This window comes from Dendrobates tinctorius, unplaced genomic scaffold (genome assembly GCF_039654945.1).
Source record: "Dendrobates tinctorius isolate UK_male_01 unplaced genomic scaffold, ASM3965494v1 ptg000062l, whole genome shotgun sequence".
Lineage (NCBI taxonomy): Eukaryota > Metazoa > Chordata > Amphibia > Anura > Dendrobatidae > Dendrobates > Dendrobates tinctorius.
The window spans coordinates 17949922-17964897 of NW_027361730.1; the positions used below are offsets into that span (position 1 = coordinate 17949922).

The following is a 14976-nucleotide window of genomic DNA, read 5'->3' on the forward strand; positions in this document are numbered from 1 at the left end:
GACAAAATTAGGGGGGGTCTGCTTATACACGGGTCGGCTTATACACGGGTCGGTGTATATACGGTATATTGTTTAAAATTGGGGCTCGGACTGAAGACTCATTTCTGAGATGCGAAACAAATGGGGCCCCTCTGATGCATATGCTATGGGATTGTGTTGATATAGGCCACTACTGGTTGGGGGGGTGACCTCTCTGATTAAACAAGTATTCGGGATACACATACAACTTGATCCTAGGGTGTGAATACTGGGCTTTCTGGGGGTGAGGTTAGATTTAAGAACCCCTGTGACTACCGCCATTCTGAGAATACTGTTTCTGGAAAGGAAATTGTTAACATTGCACTGGTTAAACCGTAGTCCCCCAACATTGGAGGAATTGACAGCTAAAATTAATAATACCATATGCCTGGAGAGATTTACTTACATTAAAAGGAACTCAATAAAAAAGTTTATAAATATATGGGAATTGGTAGCTGGTCACCCCTGGGTGGCATCTGTAGACTACTCAGAATAATTGTACTAGACCGGTTGGCTATTTCGGCTTTTTAAATATTGTATGTTGACATATAGATACCAATTATTTTCTGTTTGTAAACATGTTGGGGAACATACAACCAATGCTAGTTTTGGTTTAATCCCTGTATTTAATAACGTGTCACCACAAGTCTTTGGGAAAATCTTCATTTGAACAAAATTGATAACTTTGTTTGGCATGGACTACCTTGGCAGGTATAGGACTATATAAACTTTAAGGGTTAAACTTGTTTATTAAGTTTATTGTGCTTGTATTATAATGTATAATGTATGTAATTGTTTATAAAATCAAATAATCCAATAAAAATGATCTGATTTAAAAAAAAAAAGAAATTGCAGGACAAATTTTGGTGCCATTTTTACCAACTTCTTGTGTGAAAATGTAAAATCTGGGGCTAAAACAAAATTTTGTTGGTAAACGTAATTATTTTTTCTTCATTGCCCAATGGTATAAAATTCTGTGACACACCCTTGGTGTCAATATGATCACTGAATTCATTGAGAGGTGTAATTTGTAAAATGGGGTCACTTATGGGGAAGGTTCTGCTGGCACCTCATGGGCTTTCCCAGTGGGTCATGGCACCTGCAAACCATAGCAGTAAAATCTGGCTCTCCTTGCCTTCTGAGCTTTGCACTGTGCCTGAAAAATATTTCCCGATTTACTTCTAGGGTATTGGCGCGCTCAGGAAAAAATGGAACTCTGTTTGTTGTAAAATAATGTCTAATTAGTCCTTAAAAAAATTAAAATCTTTGGGCTAAAACAACATTTTGGTGGTAAAAATGTATTTTATTCATTATTCACCACTCAGTGGTATAAAATTCTATGAGGCACATGTGGTGTTAATGTAATCACTGCACCTCTAGATGAATTCATTGGGGAGTGTAGTTTGTAAAATGAGTTCACATATAGGGGTTTTCTGTTGTTCTGGCACCTCAGGGGCTCTGCCAATGTGACATGGCACCCACAAACCATTCCAGCAAAATTTGAACTCCAATATGGCGCCTCTTCCATTCTGATCTTTGCACTGTGCCTCAAAAGTAGTATTCCCCCTTTGGGGTATCGGTGTACTTAGGATAAATTGAACAACAAATTGTATGGTGCAATTTCTCCTGTTACCCTCCTGAAAATACAATATTTTGTGCTAAAACATATTTGTGGGGAAAATTTTATTTTATTTTTTTTATTTTTACAGTTCAACGTTATGAACTTCTGGGAAGCACCTGAGATTTCAGTGTGCTCACCAAACATCTAGATCAGTTTCTTGAGGAGGGGGGGGGTCTAGGTTCCAAAATTGTGTCTCTTGTGGGGGATTTTCACTGTTTAGGCACATCAGGGGCTCTGCAAACGCGACATGGCGTCCGCTGATTGTTCCAGCAAATTTTGCATTCAAAAACTCAAATAGCGCTTTTTGAGCCCTGCCGTGTGCCCAGTGGTTTTCTCCCTCATATGGGGTATCTGCATGCCCAGGAGAAATTACACAACAAATTTGGTGGTTCATTTTTTTTTTTTTTTTTTGCCCTTGTCAAAATAAAAAAAATTAGGATCTGAAGTAATTTTTTTGTGAAAAAAAAAATTAAGTTAATTTTTTTTCCACATTCCCAAAATTCCTGTGAAGCACCTGAAGGGTTAATAAACTTCTTGAATGTGGTTTTGAGCACCTTGTGGGGGACATTTTTTAGAATGGTTTCACTTTTGGGTATCTTCTATCATATAGATAATAATAATAATAATAATAATAATCATCTTTATTTTTATATAGCGCTAACATATTCCGCAGCGCTTTACAGTTTGCACACATTATCATCACTGTCCCTGATGGGGCTCACAATCTAAATTCCCTATCAGTATGTCTTTGGAATGTGGGAGGAAACCGGAGTGCCCGGAGGAAACCCACGCAAACACGGGGAGAACATACAAACTCCTTGCAGATGTTGTCCTTGGTGGGATTCGAACCCAGGACCCCAGCGCTGCAAGGCTGCAGTGCTAACCACTGAGCCACCGTGCCGCCATCATATAGATCCCTCAAAGTGACTTCAAATGTGATGTGGTCCCTAAAAAAACCAAAAAAAAAGAGGTTTTGTAAAATTTGTTGTAAAAATGAGAAATCGCTGGTCAACTTTTAACCCTTATAACTTCCTAACAAAAATTGTGCTCTGATGTAAGGTAGACGTGGGAAACTTATTAACTGCTTTGTGTGACATATCTCTGTGCACGAAATTCAAAGTTGGAAAATTGCGAATTTTTCGCCAATTTTCCATTTTTTTTTCACAAACGCAACTCGTATCAAAGAAATTTTACCACTATCATGAAGTACAATATGTCAAGAAAAAACCTGTGATTCGCTGGGATCCGTTGAAGCGTTCCAGAGTTATTACCTCATAAGGTGACAGTGGTCAGAATTGTAAAAATTGGCCTGCTCATTAAAAACGTGCAAACCATCCTCTGGGGGTAAAGGAGTTAATAAGTGAAAAATTACTTATTTGTTTTCTACCTAAAGGGAATCTGTCAGTAAACTGTCTATATGGGCATGTAGGTCATGGGAAGTTGAATAAAATGTGTTCTGATGTCTGATTCCAGATAATTCCACATTGCTGGTGCGATTTCACAACAACAGAGCCCCTGAAGTGTCAGAATCGCAGAATTCTCTCAAGTGACCCCATTATATAAATTACGTCCCTCTGTGATTTCATCTAATAATAGAGTGCACACGGCGACACTACACGTGTTTCACAGAATTATACCCTTGGGCAAGGAAAAATAAAAATAGAAAAAATCCACAAAAATATTGTTTTAGGCCCTGCGCAAGCGAGTTACTGTGACCTGCGTGAGAGACGATAAGGTGCTCTCCCCACTTCCTCTCTGCATAGTCATTGCAAGGAACCATGTGTACATAGCAATAACTATGCAGGGAAGAAGTTGGGAGAGCACCTTATAGGCGCGCACACCATTTTGGGGTAAAGAACATTTTGGATCACATTTATGCTGTACTTGCATTAGGGTTTCTGCCCAAATCCATGAAAACCATGGTTCAGACAAAGCCATTCAATATAAAAAGGCAAAAAAGTTACTTTGGATGGCCTATCCTCTGTTCTGGGGGTGTCTATCTTCATTTTACCACTTCTAGACTGTTAAGCAGCCAGGAGTGGAGCTGGCTTTTACACGTCTGGATGTACTGATATATCCATTTATGGGAACATTCTGGATGTACTGATATATCCATTTATGGGAACATCATCCCGAATATGACTGTTGCAACTTATGAAGGGAAGGGGCTAAAGTTCAGTCTTCTAAATACAATTTACAGCTTCACTCGTCATTTTTGCTCAAAACCACTGATCACTGGATGTTATTTTTAGCAGAATGCGCAACAGCCAGAGAACACTCTGTGCAGGATAAGGTATTTGAGACTGGAAAAGTCATCCTAATGATGATCATCATATTATTGTCTGTCTTCCCTACATGTGTTTCCTATTTTTTTGTTCTTGTGTTCCCTAGCGTGCAATCAACAACTGAACAAGTTTGCATGCTTTAGAGTGGATCTGTCACCAGATTTCACAATATGAATTGCAGATAATTATATTCCTTGGATCTTGAGCTGATGGCACTGCTGAAAATCTTTTGATTTTGAAGGGAAGTGTGATGTGTCTTTCATTGTCTTTCTACTACACGCTTTGTTTCCTTTGCTGTCCATTGCATGTTCGGTCCTCAGTGTTGCCCATTTCTTTGGGGTTCTTCAAAAGAACTTGAACAGCACAGTTTGAACCCCAGTCTCCTTTGAAATCTTTTGCTTGGGAGAGACCTTGCTGATGCAGTATAACTACCTTGTGCATTGTTGCTGTGTTCAGCTTTCTCATGGTATGTGTGACCTGGTGTGTTTAGTGTGTTTCTCACCCAGTTTTAAGTCTTCTCCACAAGTGTTTCAGTTATGATTAATTATCAGCATATCAACAAAGGGCAGTTCACACCAAATATTGATTTTGATTTAGTTTTCTCTTTTGTTATTTCATTTTGCATTTTCTTAGTTGATAAAAAGAAAAATATTAATTTTTTTTTTAATACATTCTTACTGTATTTTTCCACACGTGACTAACACTTTTGCATAATACTGCAGATATATATGAGATCAATGTAATTGCATGTTTATTGTCTATGGGTTACTGGTGATGAAAGGGTAAAGGTTTCATGGCATTATGTGGTCATGTGGCGGCAAATGTGAATAATTGATGAAAACAATGGAAAGATTGAGCATCAGATAGCTGTGCATGATTGATATAGTCTAACAGCCCACAGCTACACTCATGCTCAGTCTAAACTCTTACATTAGCTCACGGCCCTCCCTTGACTGCAGGCAATTCAGCCTCAACACAGCCAAAAAAGCTTTTAAACCTCAGCCCAGAATGGGAAAGCAGAGTCTTTCCGTCTCATTGTCAGCTCTGATTGTCTTCAGGATGCAGAGAAGTTGGAGGCGGTGGTTTTGGGTCATTTAAAGTAGAGAAAATGTTGAACAGAAAACATCTGTTTATTTCACCTGTAAACCGCAGAGTGCTGTAGGAGCCATGCATGTTCCCAAAGGACTGTGGGGTATATGGCTCTCTGGGAAACGGGAACATTTCTGAAACTCTGCAGCTTTTTACAGTTGATAAACCACAAGACAAATGGGTAACGCTCTGTTACCAGTACCCAAATCACAAGCATCAAAGCACTTAAAGTCGATAAACAACAGGCATAGCTGATAATGCTTATTTACCAGCACCGCCGCTCCTGATGCTTAGTAATGGGGGTGAGAGTGTCAGATTAAAGCAAAATGGGGGCTGTCACATAACAAAAGCCAAATCAAGCATGTAGCAATAAGTAGGGTGGCCAGTTTACCTCTATGTTAGTAGTACTGAATATTTCAATATAATTACTGATTTTGTAGCATTTAGGTAATATCTAGAAACTTGCCATTCATATGTGATAAGCAGGGATGCAATTTTATTTGATTTGGCCTTTTTGTTGCTTGGGTTCATTTTTGCACTAAGCGCCTTACCTTTTCATTTCCTTGATTTGTATATTGGAAATATTGCCACAGATGACTATTGAATATTGTATTCCTCGTCATATTGACTGCTGATCAATTTAGACTAACACTTTTCTTTGTATTTGTTTTATTTGTTTTTCTTTTTGATTAACTGACCTTTTGACGTGTTTGTTATATGGTGATACACACCGAATGTTTTCTATATTTTATATATACTGTAAGGGTGTGTGCACATGCTGCGGATTCTGCTGCGGTTCCGCAGCGGATTTGGCCGCTGCGGGTCCGCAGCACTTTTTGCTGCGGTGTACAGTACCATTATTCCCTATGGGAATAAAAAACCAGACGGTGCAGTGCAGACGGTGTGGATTTTTCCGCGCGGTTTTTCTGCGGTTTTGAAACCGCAGAAAGAATTGACATGTCAATTCTTTCTGCGGATTCCGCTGCAGTTTGCCATCTCCTCCATTGTGGAGATGAAAAACCGCAGGGCAAAACCGCAGAGCAATCCGCAGGTAAAACCCGCAGGTCTTTTGACCTGCGGATTTTACAAAATCCGCGCGGCCAAATCCGCACCCCATTCCGCAGCGTGTGCACGTAGCCTAAAGCAGCGGTGTCCACGCTGTGCAGTGATGACCCAAGCAATTTCAGCAACAAAAGTGTCTTTAATGTCCAACAAAAACTCACACGGTGCACAGCACGCTGTATCCTCCGGATCGCAGCCGGGAAGCAACAAAAGAGTCTGTGGCCAGTTGCCGTGAGCGACCGTGCCACCCGAGTATGCAAGGGGTGCCAGACCTTTAGGCTCAGCTTGACCCTGTGTTGCCAAACACAGGGAACGCTCTGCAGACCACTGCTCTGTGTCTTTGCAAGACAGGATTGACACACCCAAAACTGTTCCTGCAGGGTTTTTTTTTTCCTTCTCCCAATCTGTGGCCATAGGCCACTTATAAGACCTGGGCTGGAGGAAATGGACCGGACCCCACTACCTTCCTGTAGTCCGTTTCAAAAATAAAAGCCCATACTGGGTTTTCCTGAACAAACTCCTTTGGTCAAAAATATCTTGAACAGGTTCAACTTACTTTTATTCCGCCTTGTGAGTCACAGGCACACTGCTGTGACCACAAGGCACTCCAGCGGATCTAATACGCTTCTGAGCGCATCCTGGGGGACACATAGAGACCCTCACATATGACTCCAGTCGCTGCCTCACAATACCTTTTCCAGGAGACTGATGAAGGTCAGTTGTCTCCTTACTTTTCTGGATAGCACAACAAATAAAATTGCATTCTTGTCTGTCACATTTGAGTGGCAAGTTTCTGTATATGAGCTAACGGGAAAGGATCCGTCTTGTACACTAACCCACCGGAAGTTCTGTGTCTACCTTTCTATTTGTAGCATTTAGGGCGCAATCAGACTGCTGTATATATTGGACTGGGATCGGACCGCAATGCAAGGATTGGCTGGCGACTCTCCTAACCTGTGCATAACCGCTTCATATATTTCTATGCAGCTGTCAAGCTTGGGTCAGCTGACAGCCCGAGTATTGTGGTCTGATTTATACGGCTGTGTCTCTGCTCTAGTTCTACACCCTCAGAAATCTCCTCTTGACATGATGTGATATGGTCAGGTAATATACAGTAATATCAATTTGTCCTACCCTGAGCCAAGTCTCTTTCCCACCGCCACCTTAATGATGTCTTGTACAAAAGGGCCAATCTTTGCATGCTTGCTGCTAAAAAATATCCCTGCAGTTCCTTGTATTGTGTAGATGGTGACACAGGGGGTATATTTACATTATAGCAAGCAGCATCTGAACAGACTTGAATTCAATTCATAGAGAAGTAGTCATAGATCATAAGTCCTGCAGAACTCTGGGAGTGACACTGCCACAACATATAGAGCCTTAGTGTGTAGTGTTACTGTTTAGCCTTACCAAGGCTTTTTAAAGGAGTTAGATCATGCTGCTTAATGGGATGGAGGAGTCAGTGTGCTCCTACTTGATTGACAGTTTAGACCAATGGCATTGTTGTTCCCATGGCACCTGTAATGTGCACTCTTCTATGCAGGTAGCAGCAGCTTTGCATCTGTAACATTGTAAGTGCACAGGAGCACTAAAACTGGCTGGTTCCAATGATCTAGCTAGCTTCAGAGCAGTATCCACAAGTTTAATGTAAAGTACTTTGTAAGCGCTCCACTCATTTAAAAACCTCTTTTTACTCTTCGCCACGACAGCACCCACTGGAGGTATCGGATCCGCCCATTTGGAACAGGAAACCCTACAGGAAAGATAAAAGGGGCGGTCCGCCTTTCCTCCTCAGTTTTGGTTTCCTGTACCAAATGGAGCAGGATCCTGCAGGATCTTACCTGGACCATGCATCCGCCTGTGCGGTCTCCTCGGGAACGGCAGGGGCTGCGGTCCGGAAGCAGCGTCGGGGGAGATTCCGTTTGACGGCTCCCCCCTTGTCTGGTGGCATAGTGGTAATGACCGGGTCCGGGGAGGGCCGCCCGGTCTTACCAGGGAGCGGGCCGGGCCGGTCCGGCATCCGGGGGATCCCCCCCCCCATCGGTGGGGATATAGCGTGGAGGTGAGGCCATGAGCGCGCGAGCCGCGCGTGTGAGTAGCGGTGGCGCGGGAGCCGGCCGGCACCCGACGCTCCTATACCCCGGAAGTAATGGTTGAACTTCCGGGGTAGGATGGCGATGACGCGGCGCATGCGCCCTGTGACAGGGCGACTTCCGGGGGCACGACAAGAATAAAGATAAAACAGCGCTGCAGCGCTACATCGTTGGAACCATGTCGTCCCCCGCAGAGTCGCAAACCCCAGCAGGGGATTCAGCTGGGGGCAACTCCACCAGGGACCGCAGCGCCAGGACAGAGACTGCCCGCAGGAGCGAGGCAGCAGAAACCCGATCCAGACCGTCTCAGCCATCCGACCCGGTATTAAGCTTCACTGGGTGAGTGTGCAAAGTATATACTCTACCTATTAAGCTAACCTCCTCCCTCCCCTCCCCCCCCTCTCTTTACCTTTGACCTCTCACTTCAGTCAAAGAAAAAAGAAAAAACTAAACATAAAGAATGCGCATTATGTTCAGATCCTCTCCCTGACTCCTACCCCAAAAAACTCTGCAAACAATGCATGAAAGAGACCAGGCAGGGGTCGACGATATCTTCCAAAGATATCCGAGCCATAATTAGGGAGGAAATACAAGCCATCAACCGCGCCAGCACTCCCGCAGAGTCCAGTCATAAGAAACAGGTCATTGTTAGTTCAGAGTCAGAGGAAGAACAGGAGTTAAACTCAGGCTCCGCATCCACGTCCTCATCGTCATCCTCGGAGATGGAAGGACGCGCATGTTTTCCACTGGACAGCGTAGATAACCTTGTAAAAGCGGTTAGAAATACTATGGGATGTGAAGAGTAAAGGGGAGCCCAAACCGCGCAGGACATTATGTTTGCGGGATTGGCAGAGAAAAAGAGGAGATCATTTCTGGTGATACCGGCAATTAAGGACCTCATCAAAAGAGAGTGGGAAAAACACGACCAGAGGGGTTTTCTCCCATCAGCTTCAAAACGGAAATACCCGTTCACTGATGAAGATCTATTAAAATGGACTAAAGTACCAAAGGTGGATGCCGTCATATCCTCCACTTCCAAACAGACCTCGATCCCGGTCGAGGACACAGGATTGTTAGCAGACCCATTAGACCGAAAGGCTGAATCTTCGCTCAAAAGGTCCTGGGAATCCACCACCGGGGTATTCAAACCCGCAATAGCCAGCACATGTACTGCTAGATCAATGCTGGTATGGCTAGATCAATTAGACCAGCAGATTGAGCAAAGAGTGTCAAGGGAGAAACTGCGTGCAGCCATCCCGTTGATAAGAGGTGCAGCTGCCTTTATGGCAGACGCTTCAGCGGACACCCTAAGACTAGCAGCGAGGTCGGCAGCCCTGGTGAATAACGCCAGACGCGCGCTGTGGATAAAGAGCTGGAAAGGGGATGCACAATCAAAATCCAAAATTAGTGCAACCCCATGCGAGGGTGAGTTCCTCTTTGGAAAAGCCTTAGACGAAATTCTCGCCAAGGCAAAAGAAAGTAAAAAGGCCTTCAGTGATTCTCTCATTCCGTTTTATAGGAAAACCTTTAAGAGACGGCCATTCGGGAGAAGAAGACAATCGGACAGAACGAATAGATGGGCCACGAAAGACGAAAAGCAGAAGGGTACCATCTTCAGAGGGCCAACATATAGGAGAGATAAAAATTAAGAGTTTAGACCCACCAGTTGGGGGTAGATTAAAAATTTTTTTTACCAAGTGGGAACAAATTACGTTAAACCCATGGATTTTGAACATAATCAAGGAAGGAATAAAGATTGAATTCCTTCGGATCCCCTATGAGTTCTTTGTTATAACTCGCCTTAATTCCTCACTTCAGCAAAAGGCTCTCGAAGACGAGATACGAGTCCTACTAGCTAAAAAAGTTTTAGTTGACGTCCCTGAGGAACAACAGGGTAGAGGCTTTTACTCTCCCCTGTTTTTGGTGTCTAAACCAGACAGTACATTTAGAACCATTATTAATTTAAAGAAGCTAAATTCATTTATAAAAAATTATAATTTCAAAATGGAATCAATTAGATCCACTATAAAGCTTCTTTTCCCAAATTGCGTAATGGCAGGGATTGATTTAAAAGATGCTTATTATCATCTCCCTATACACAACAGATTCCAGAAATACCTAAGAGTCGCAGTGGAAGTCGAGGGAAGGATTCGTCATTTCCAATACGCGGCAATGCCCTTCGGGCTTTCCACGGCACCAAGAATATTTACCAAGGTGATGGCAGAAGTGATGGCCTACCTTCGCCAAAAGGACACACTAATTGTGCCATATCTAGACGACTTCCTAATAATTGGGAATTCAGTCAAACAATGTACTGAACGCGTGACTGACGCAATCTCCTCTTTTCAGAGCCTTGGCTGGATCATCAATATCCAAAAGTCCAGACTCGATCCGCAATCTCTCCAGACATTTCTAGGATTTCAACTAGATTCCTTGACCCAGAGATGTCTACTACCTCAGGTAAAAATCACCCTCACAAAACAAAAAATACAAGCAGCTATAGATAAACCACGTGTATCCTTGAGAGGAGCAATGTCACTATTAGGATCACTAAATTCTTGCACCCCGGCAGTCCGGTGGGCCCAGTACCATGTCCGTACGCTACAACACCAGATCCTCCAAGAGGATAAGCGACATAGTGGTCATTTGCAGAGCAAAATAACCCTGTCACAAGAAGTCTTGACTTCCCTAGAGTGGTGGTTAGACGATGACCATTTATGTTCAGGAGTTCCATGGGTTATAGTTCCATCCTGTATCGTAACCACCGATGCCAGTCCCCAGGGCTGGGGAGCCCACATGGAGAATGGGTTTCGTCAGGGAAGGTGGAGTAAAGAGGAATGCGATTACTCATCTAATTTAAAAGAACTGACTGCAGTGTTCTATGCTCTATACAACTTCCTTCCGCAGCTCCAACAGAAGCATGTAAGGATCCTATCGGACAACACCACCACAGTGGCATATATAAACAGACAAGGAGGAACTCGATCAGAGACTCTGATGTCTTCAGCGGCAAGAATTTTAAACTTAGCAGAAAACTATTTTTTGTCCCTCTCGGCCCTTCATATCAGAGGCGAGAGCAATCAAAAGGCAGACTTCCTAAGCCGACACACTCTACGACAAGGAGAGTGGTGCCTCAATCGGAAGGTCTTCAGGGACATAGTAGCCTCATGGGGACAACCCGAGGTGGACCTTTTCGCCACAAAGGAGAACAGGCAGATAAAAACATTTGCCTCCCTATCTCCGTCAGATCACCCAGACATACTGGACGCCTTTCTAGCTCCATGGAATTTCAACCTGGCGTATGCGTTCCCTCCATTGATCCTCCTACCTCAAGTAATTCGGAAGATCAGAGACGACAAAGCAAGAATAATCTTAATAGCACCGTTCTGGCCAAAAAGACCGTGGTTTTCGTGGCTGCAGATTATGTCAATAACAGATCCTTGGATCCTTCCGACTGCCAATCTACTCTCCCAAAGCCCCTTTTTCCACCCTCAAGTGCTCAGCTTGCACTTGACGGCGTGGAATTTGAGAGGCAGTTATTGAGGACAAGAGGATTCTCGGAGTCCTTAATTACTACACTACTACAAAGTAGAAAACAGTCCACAACCCAAATTTACACTAGAATATGGAAAAAATTTCTTCAATTCCATACAGTACCTCATACAGCAGAAGTTCCGATAATCCCAATCTTGGAATTTCTGCAGAAGGGGAAAGACTTAGGCTTAGCAGTAAATACACTGAGAGTACAAATATCGGCATTAGGAGCACTATATGGCCATAATATAGCAGGCAACAAGTGGATAACGCGTTTCATTACAGCATGTGAACGAATAGCTCCAATCCACATACCCTCCGTCCCTACATGGGATCTAAATCTGGTCTTAGACGCCCTAACGGTAGACCCCTTTGAGCCGATCGACACAATACCCTTCAAATACTTAGCACTTAAAATGGCCCTCTTAGTATCACTGACCTCAGCTAGAAGAGTGGGTGATATCCAGGCCTTGTCAATAGATCCACCTTTTTTCCAAGAATACCAAGACAGATTGGTATTAAAACCAGACCCTGCCTACCTGCCAAAAGTGGCAACAAAATACCATAGATCTCAGGAGATACTCCTCCCAACCTTCTATAAAAATCCCTCTACTCCGGAAGAGCAGAAGTTCCATACTCTGGACGTCAAAAGAACTGTCCTAAAATGTATTGAGAGGTCCAACAGTTGGAGGCAGAGTAGGGCCCTATTTGTTTCATTTCAGGGCTGTAAGAAGGGGTATGGAGTCACGAAGAGCACCATTTCCCGGTGGATCAGAGAGGCCATTCGTTTAGCCTACTCCGCAAAAAACGAAGATCCTCCAGGGAACATCAGGGCGCATTCCACCAGGGCAATGGCAACCTCTTGGGCGGAAAAGGGAGATGTTCTGATTGAAACTATATGTAAGGCGGCAGTTTGGTCATCCCCTTCTACCTTCTATAACCACTACAGACTTGATCTTTCATCAACCTCTGACTTAAGCTTTGGCAGGACTATCCTTGGCACGGTGGTCCCACCCAGGTGATGGTCTCTGGAATCTCTCCAGTGGGTGCTGTCGTGGCGAAGAGTAAAAAGCCGGATTACTTACCGGTAATGCTCTTTTAATGAGTCCACGACAGCACCCGCTCACTTCCCCCCCTAAGGATATCAATAGTTAAAGTATATTAACCAAATAATGGATAAGAAAGATGTTAAAATAAGAGAACATTGCCTAATCCTTGGAGGTCCTTCTGGTACTCTGAAACGTAAAACTGAGGAGGAAAGGCGGACCGCCCCTTTTATCTTTCCTGTAGGGTTTCCTGTTCCAAATGGGCGGATCCGATACCTCCAGTGGGTGCTGTCGTGGACTCATTAAAAGAGCATTACCGGTAAGTAATCCGGCTTTTCTCTATTAGGAAGGATTTTTAAGAAATAAATTGCAACGTTGTTTGTTTCTCTTTATGATCATGAGACTAAAGGCCCCTTTACATTTAGCGATGCACCAGCGATCCCGACCACGATACGACCCGGTCAGGATCGCTGGTGCATCGCTAAATGGTCGCTAGTGAGCTGCCAAACAGCAATATCGCTGCTGTGTCACAAAATCGGTGACGCTTTAGCGATATTGATAGCGATATCACTATGTGTAAAGCCCCCTTAATCCCTTTAATGGTAATGGAATGGCTATGTAGCAATGCTGACTAGTTAACTGCAGATAACAAGTATCATCCTATTCTAACGGATTTTGTGGCTTGTGTGAAGACTGCAATATTTCAGGATGCTGTTTTTGGTTTGATATTAGATTTCAGGTCTTATATACTAAAATTGGTGACCTCTATCACAATATTGACTGGTCCATTGAGACCTGAGACTATATAGCACATATAGAATTCATAAACTGACAACTAACAAAAAAAGTGTGTGCATTATCGGGGCGACAAAGAGCGATTAGCTCAGACTAGCAAAGTTGCTAACAATGTCCCTGAAAAGGATTGTGCCCTTCCAGATTTCTTCAAAAGATAAGTCAAGGTTTTGCTTATTTTAAGGTCTGTTTTAGCAGCAATAAAAAGCATGTTTCCGTTCACTTGGTCAATCGTGGTCAGTTTTCGTGCTATTTAGCAAGGGGGCGTTGTTTACAGGGTGATAATGCAGAGCAACCTAAAGACATGTCCCCATAGACTTATGTGAGCCTCCCTTACCTCCATCCAAAACCTGAACTTTACTACATACAGAATATTATTTATCAGACATGCAATTATGCAATGCGGATCTATGAGGAGGATAATTCTGCTTCTAAAGGCTTAATTTGTAAAAGGAGGACCTAGCTGGTTGCAAAATATTAATTTGGTAAGATGGGGACATAGCTGCTTGCAAAGGGTTATTCTGCAAAAGAAGGTATGTAAGAACCAATGTCAATATCCTTTTCGTAACCGGCCATTGCTTTACTCAGGAGAACAAAAATAAAATCTCGTCCAATTTACTAAGTATAAATATTTCAGTTTAGTCTTGTTTCTCCTTTACGTCATTAGGTATACCAGTAGGCTTTAGGTTTATTTCTATGAATATCACAAATGGGGAAAAAAAATGAACAAGAAAATTGTATATTTAAAGGACTGTTTCACTACTGTGATATTGGTCACCGAACTTTGGGGTAGGTCCTGACTATCAAATCAGTGGAGGGCCAACACCCATTTATGCAAGTAAATAGGAACTGCTCTTCAGTACTGGACACTACACAGTTGACTAGGCTATACTGTTAGGCTCCCCAATTGTTTACATCTAGCCGCCATCAAAGCGAAGAACAGTTCATCAATGGGGGGCACCAGGTGTCAGAACCCCTCTGATATCCAAGGATCGGTCATCGGTGTCATTGTTACAAAAAAAACCTTTATTACGAAATACCTTATTTAAATAATTTAATATTACATCATTTTCTGCTTAAATATTTCACATCATTTTACTTTGCAGAAGTGATCATGAAGGACGACATGAACAATTATATCACACAGTATTATAATGAAGCCAGTAGTGGTAAGTTTGCATTTCTGTGTCAAAAAAGGCTTTTCGTACATCTAAACTTAGATAGTATTTCTAGGCCTGTATCGCACATACTATTATTGCAAGTGGAATCCCATTTGGATTCCAAGGCCATGTTCACATGATCAGTATTTCTCCTCAGTATTTGTAAGCCAAAACCAGGAGTCGGTGATAAATACAGAAGTGGTGACTTGTTTCTGTTATACTTTTTCCTCTGACTGTTTCACTCCTGGTTTTGGATTACAAATACTGATGTAAAAT

General features: G+C 42.9%; 1 protein-coding gene across 2 annotated transcripts in view; it reads left to right on the forward strand.

Moving 5' to 3' along the window:
* The window catches only part of TMEM266 (transmembrane protein 266), a 93251-nt gene that overhangs the window by 69068 nt on the left and 9207 nt on the right, over positions 1-14976 (forward strand). For both annotated transcript variants that reach the window (XM_073579342.1, XM_073579343.1), the window contains exon 9: positions 14647-14709. In XM_073579342.1, the coding sequence (XP_073435443.1) occupies positions 14647-14709 (63 nt within the window). The remainder of the gene's footprint in view (positions 1-14646; positions 14710-14976) is intronic.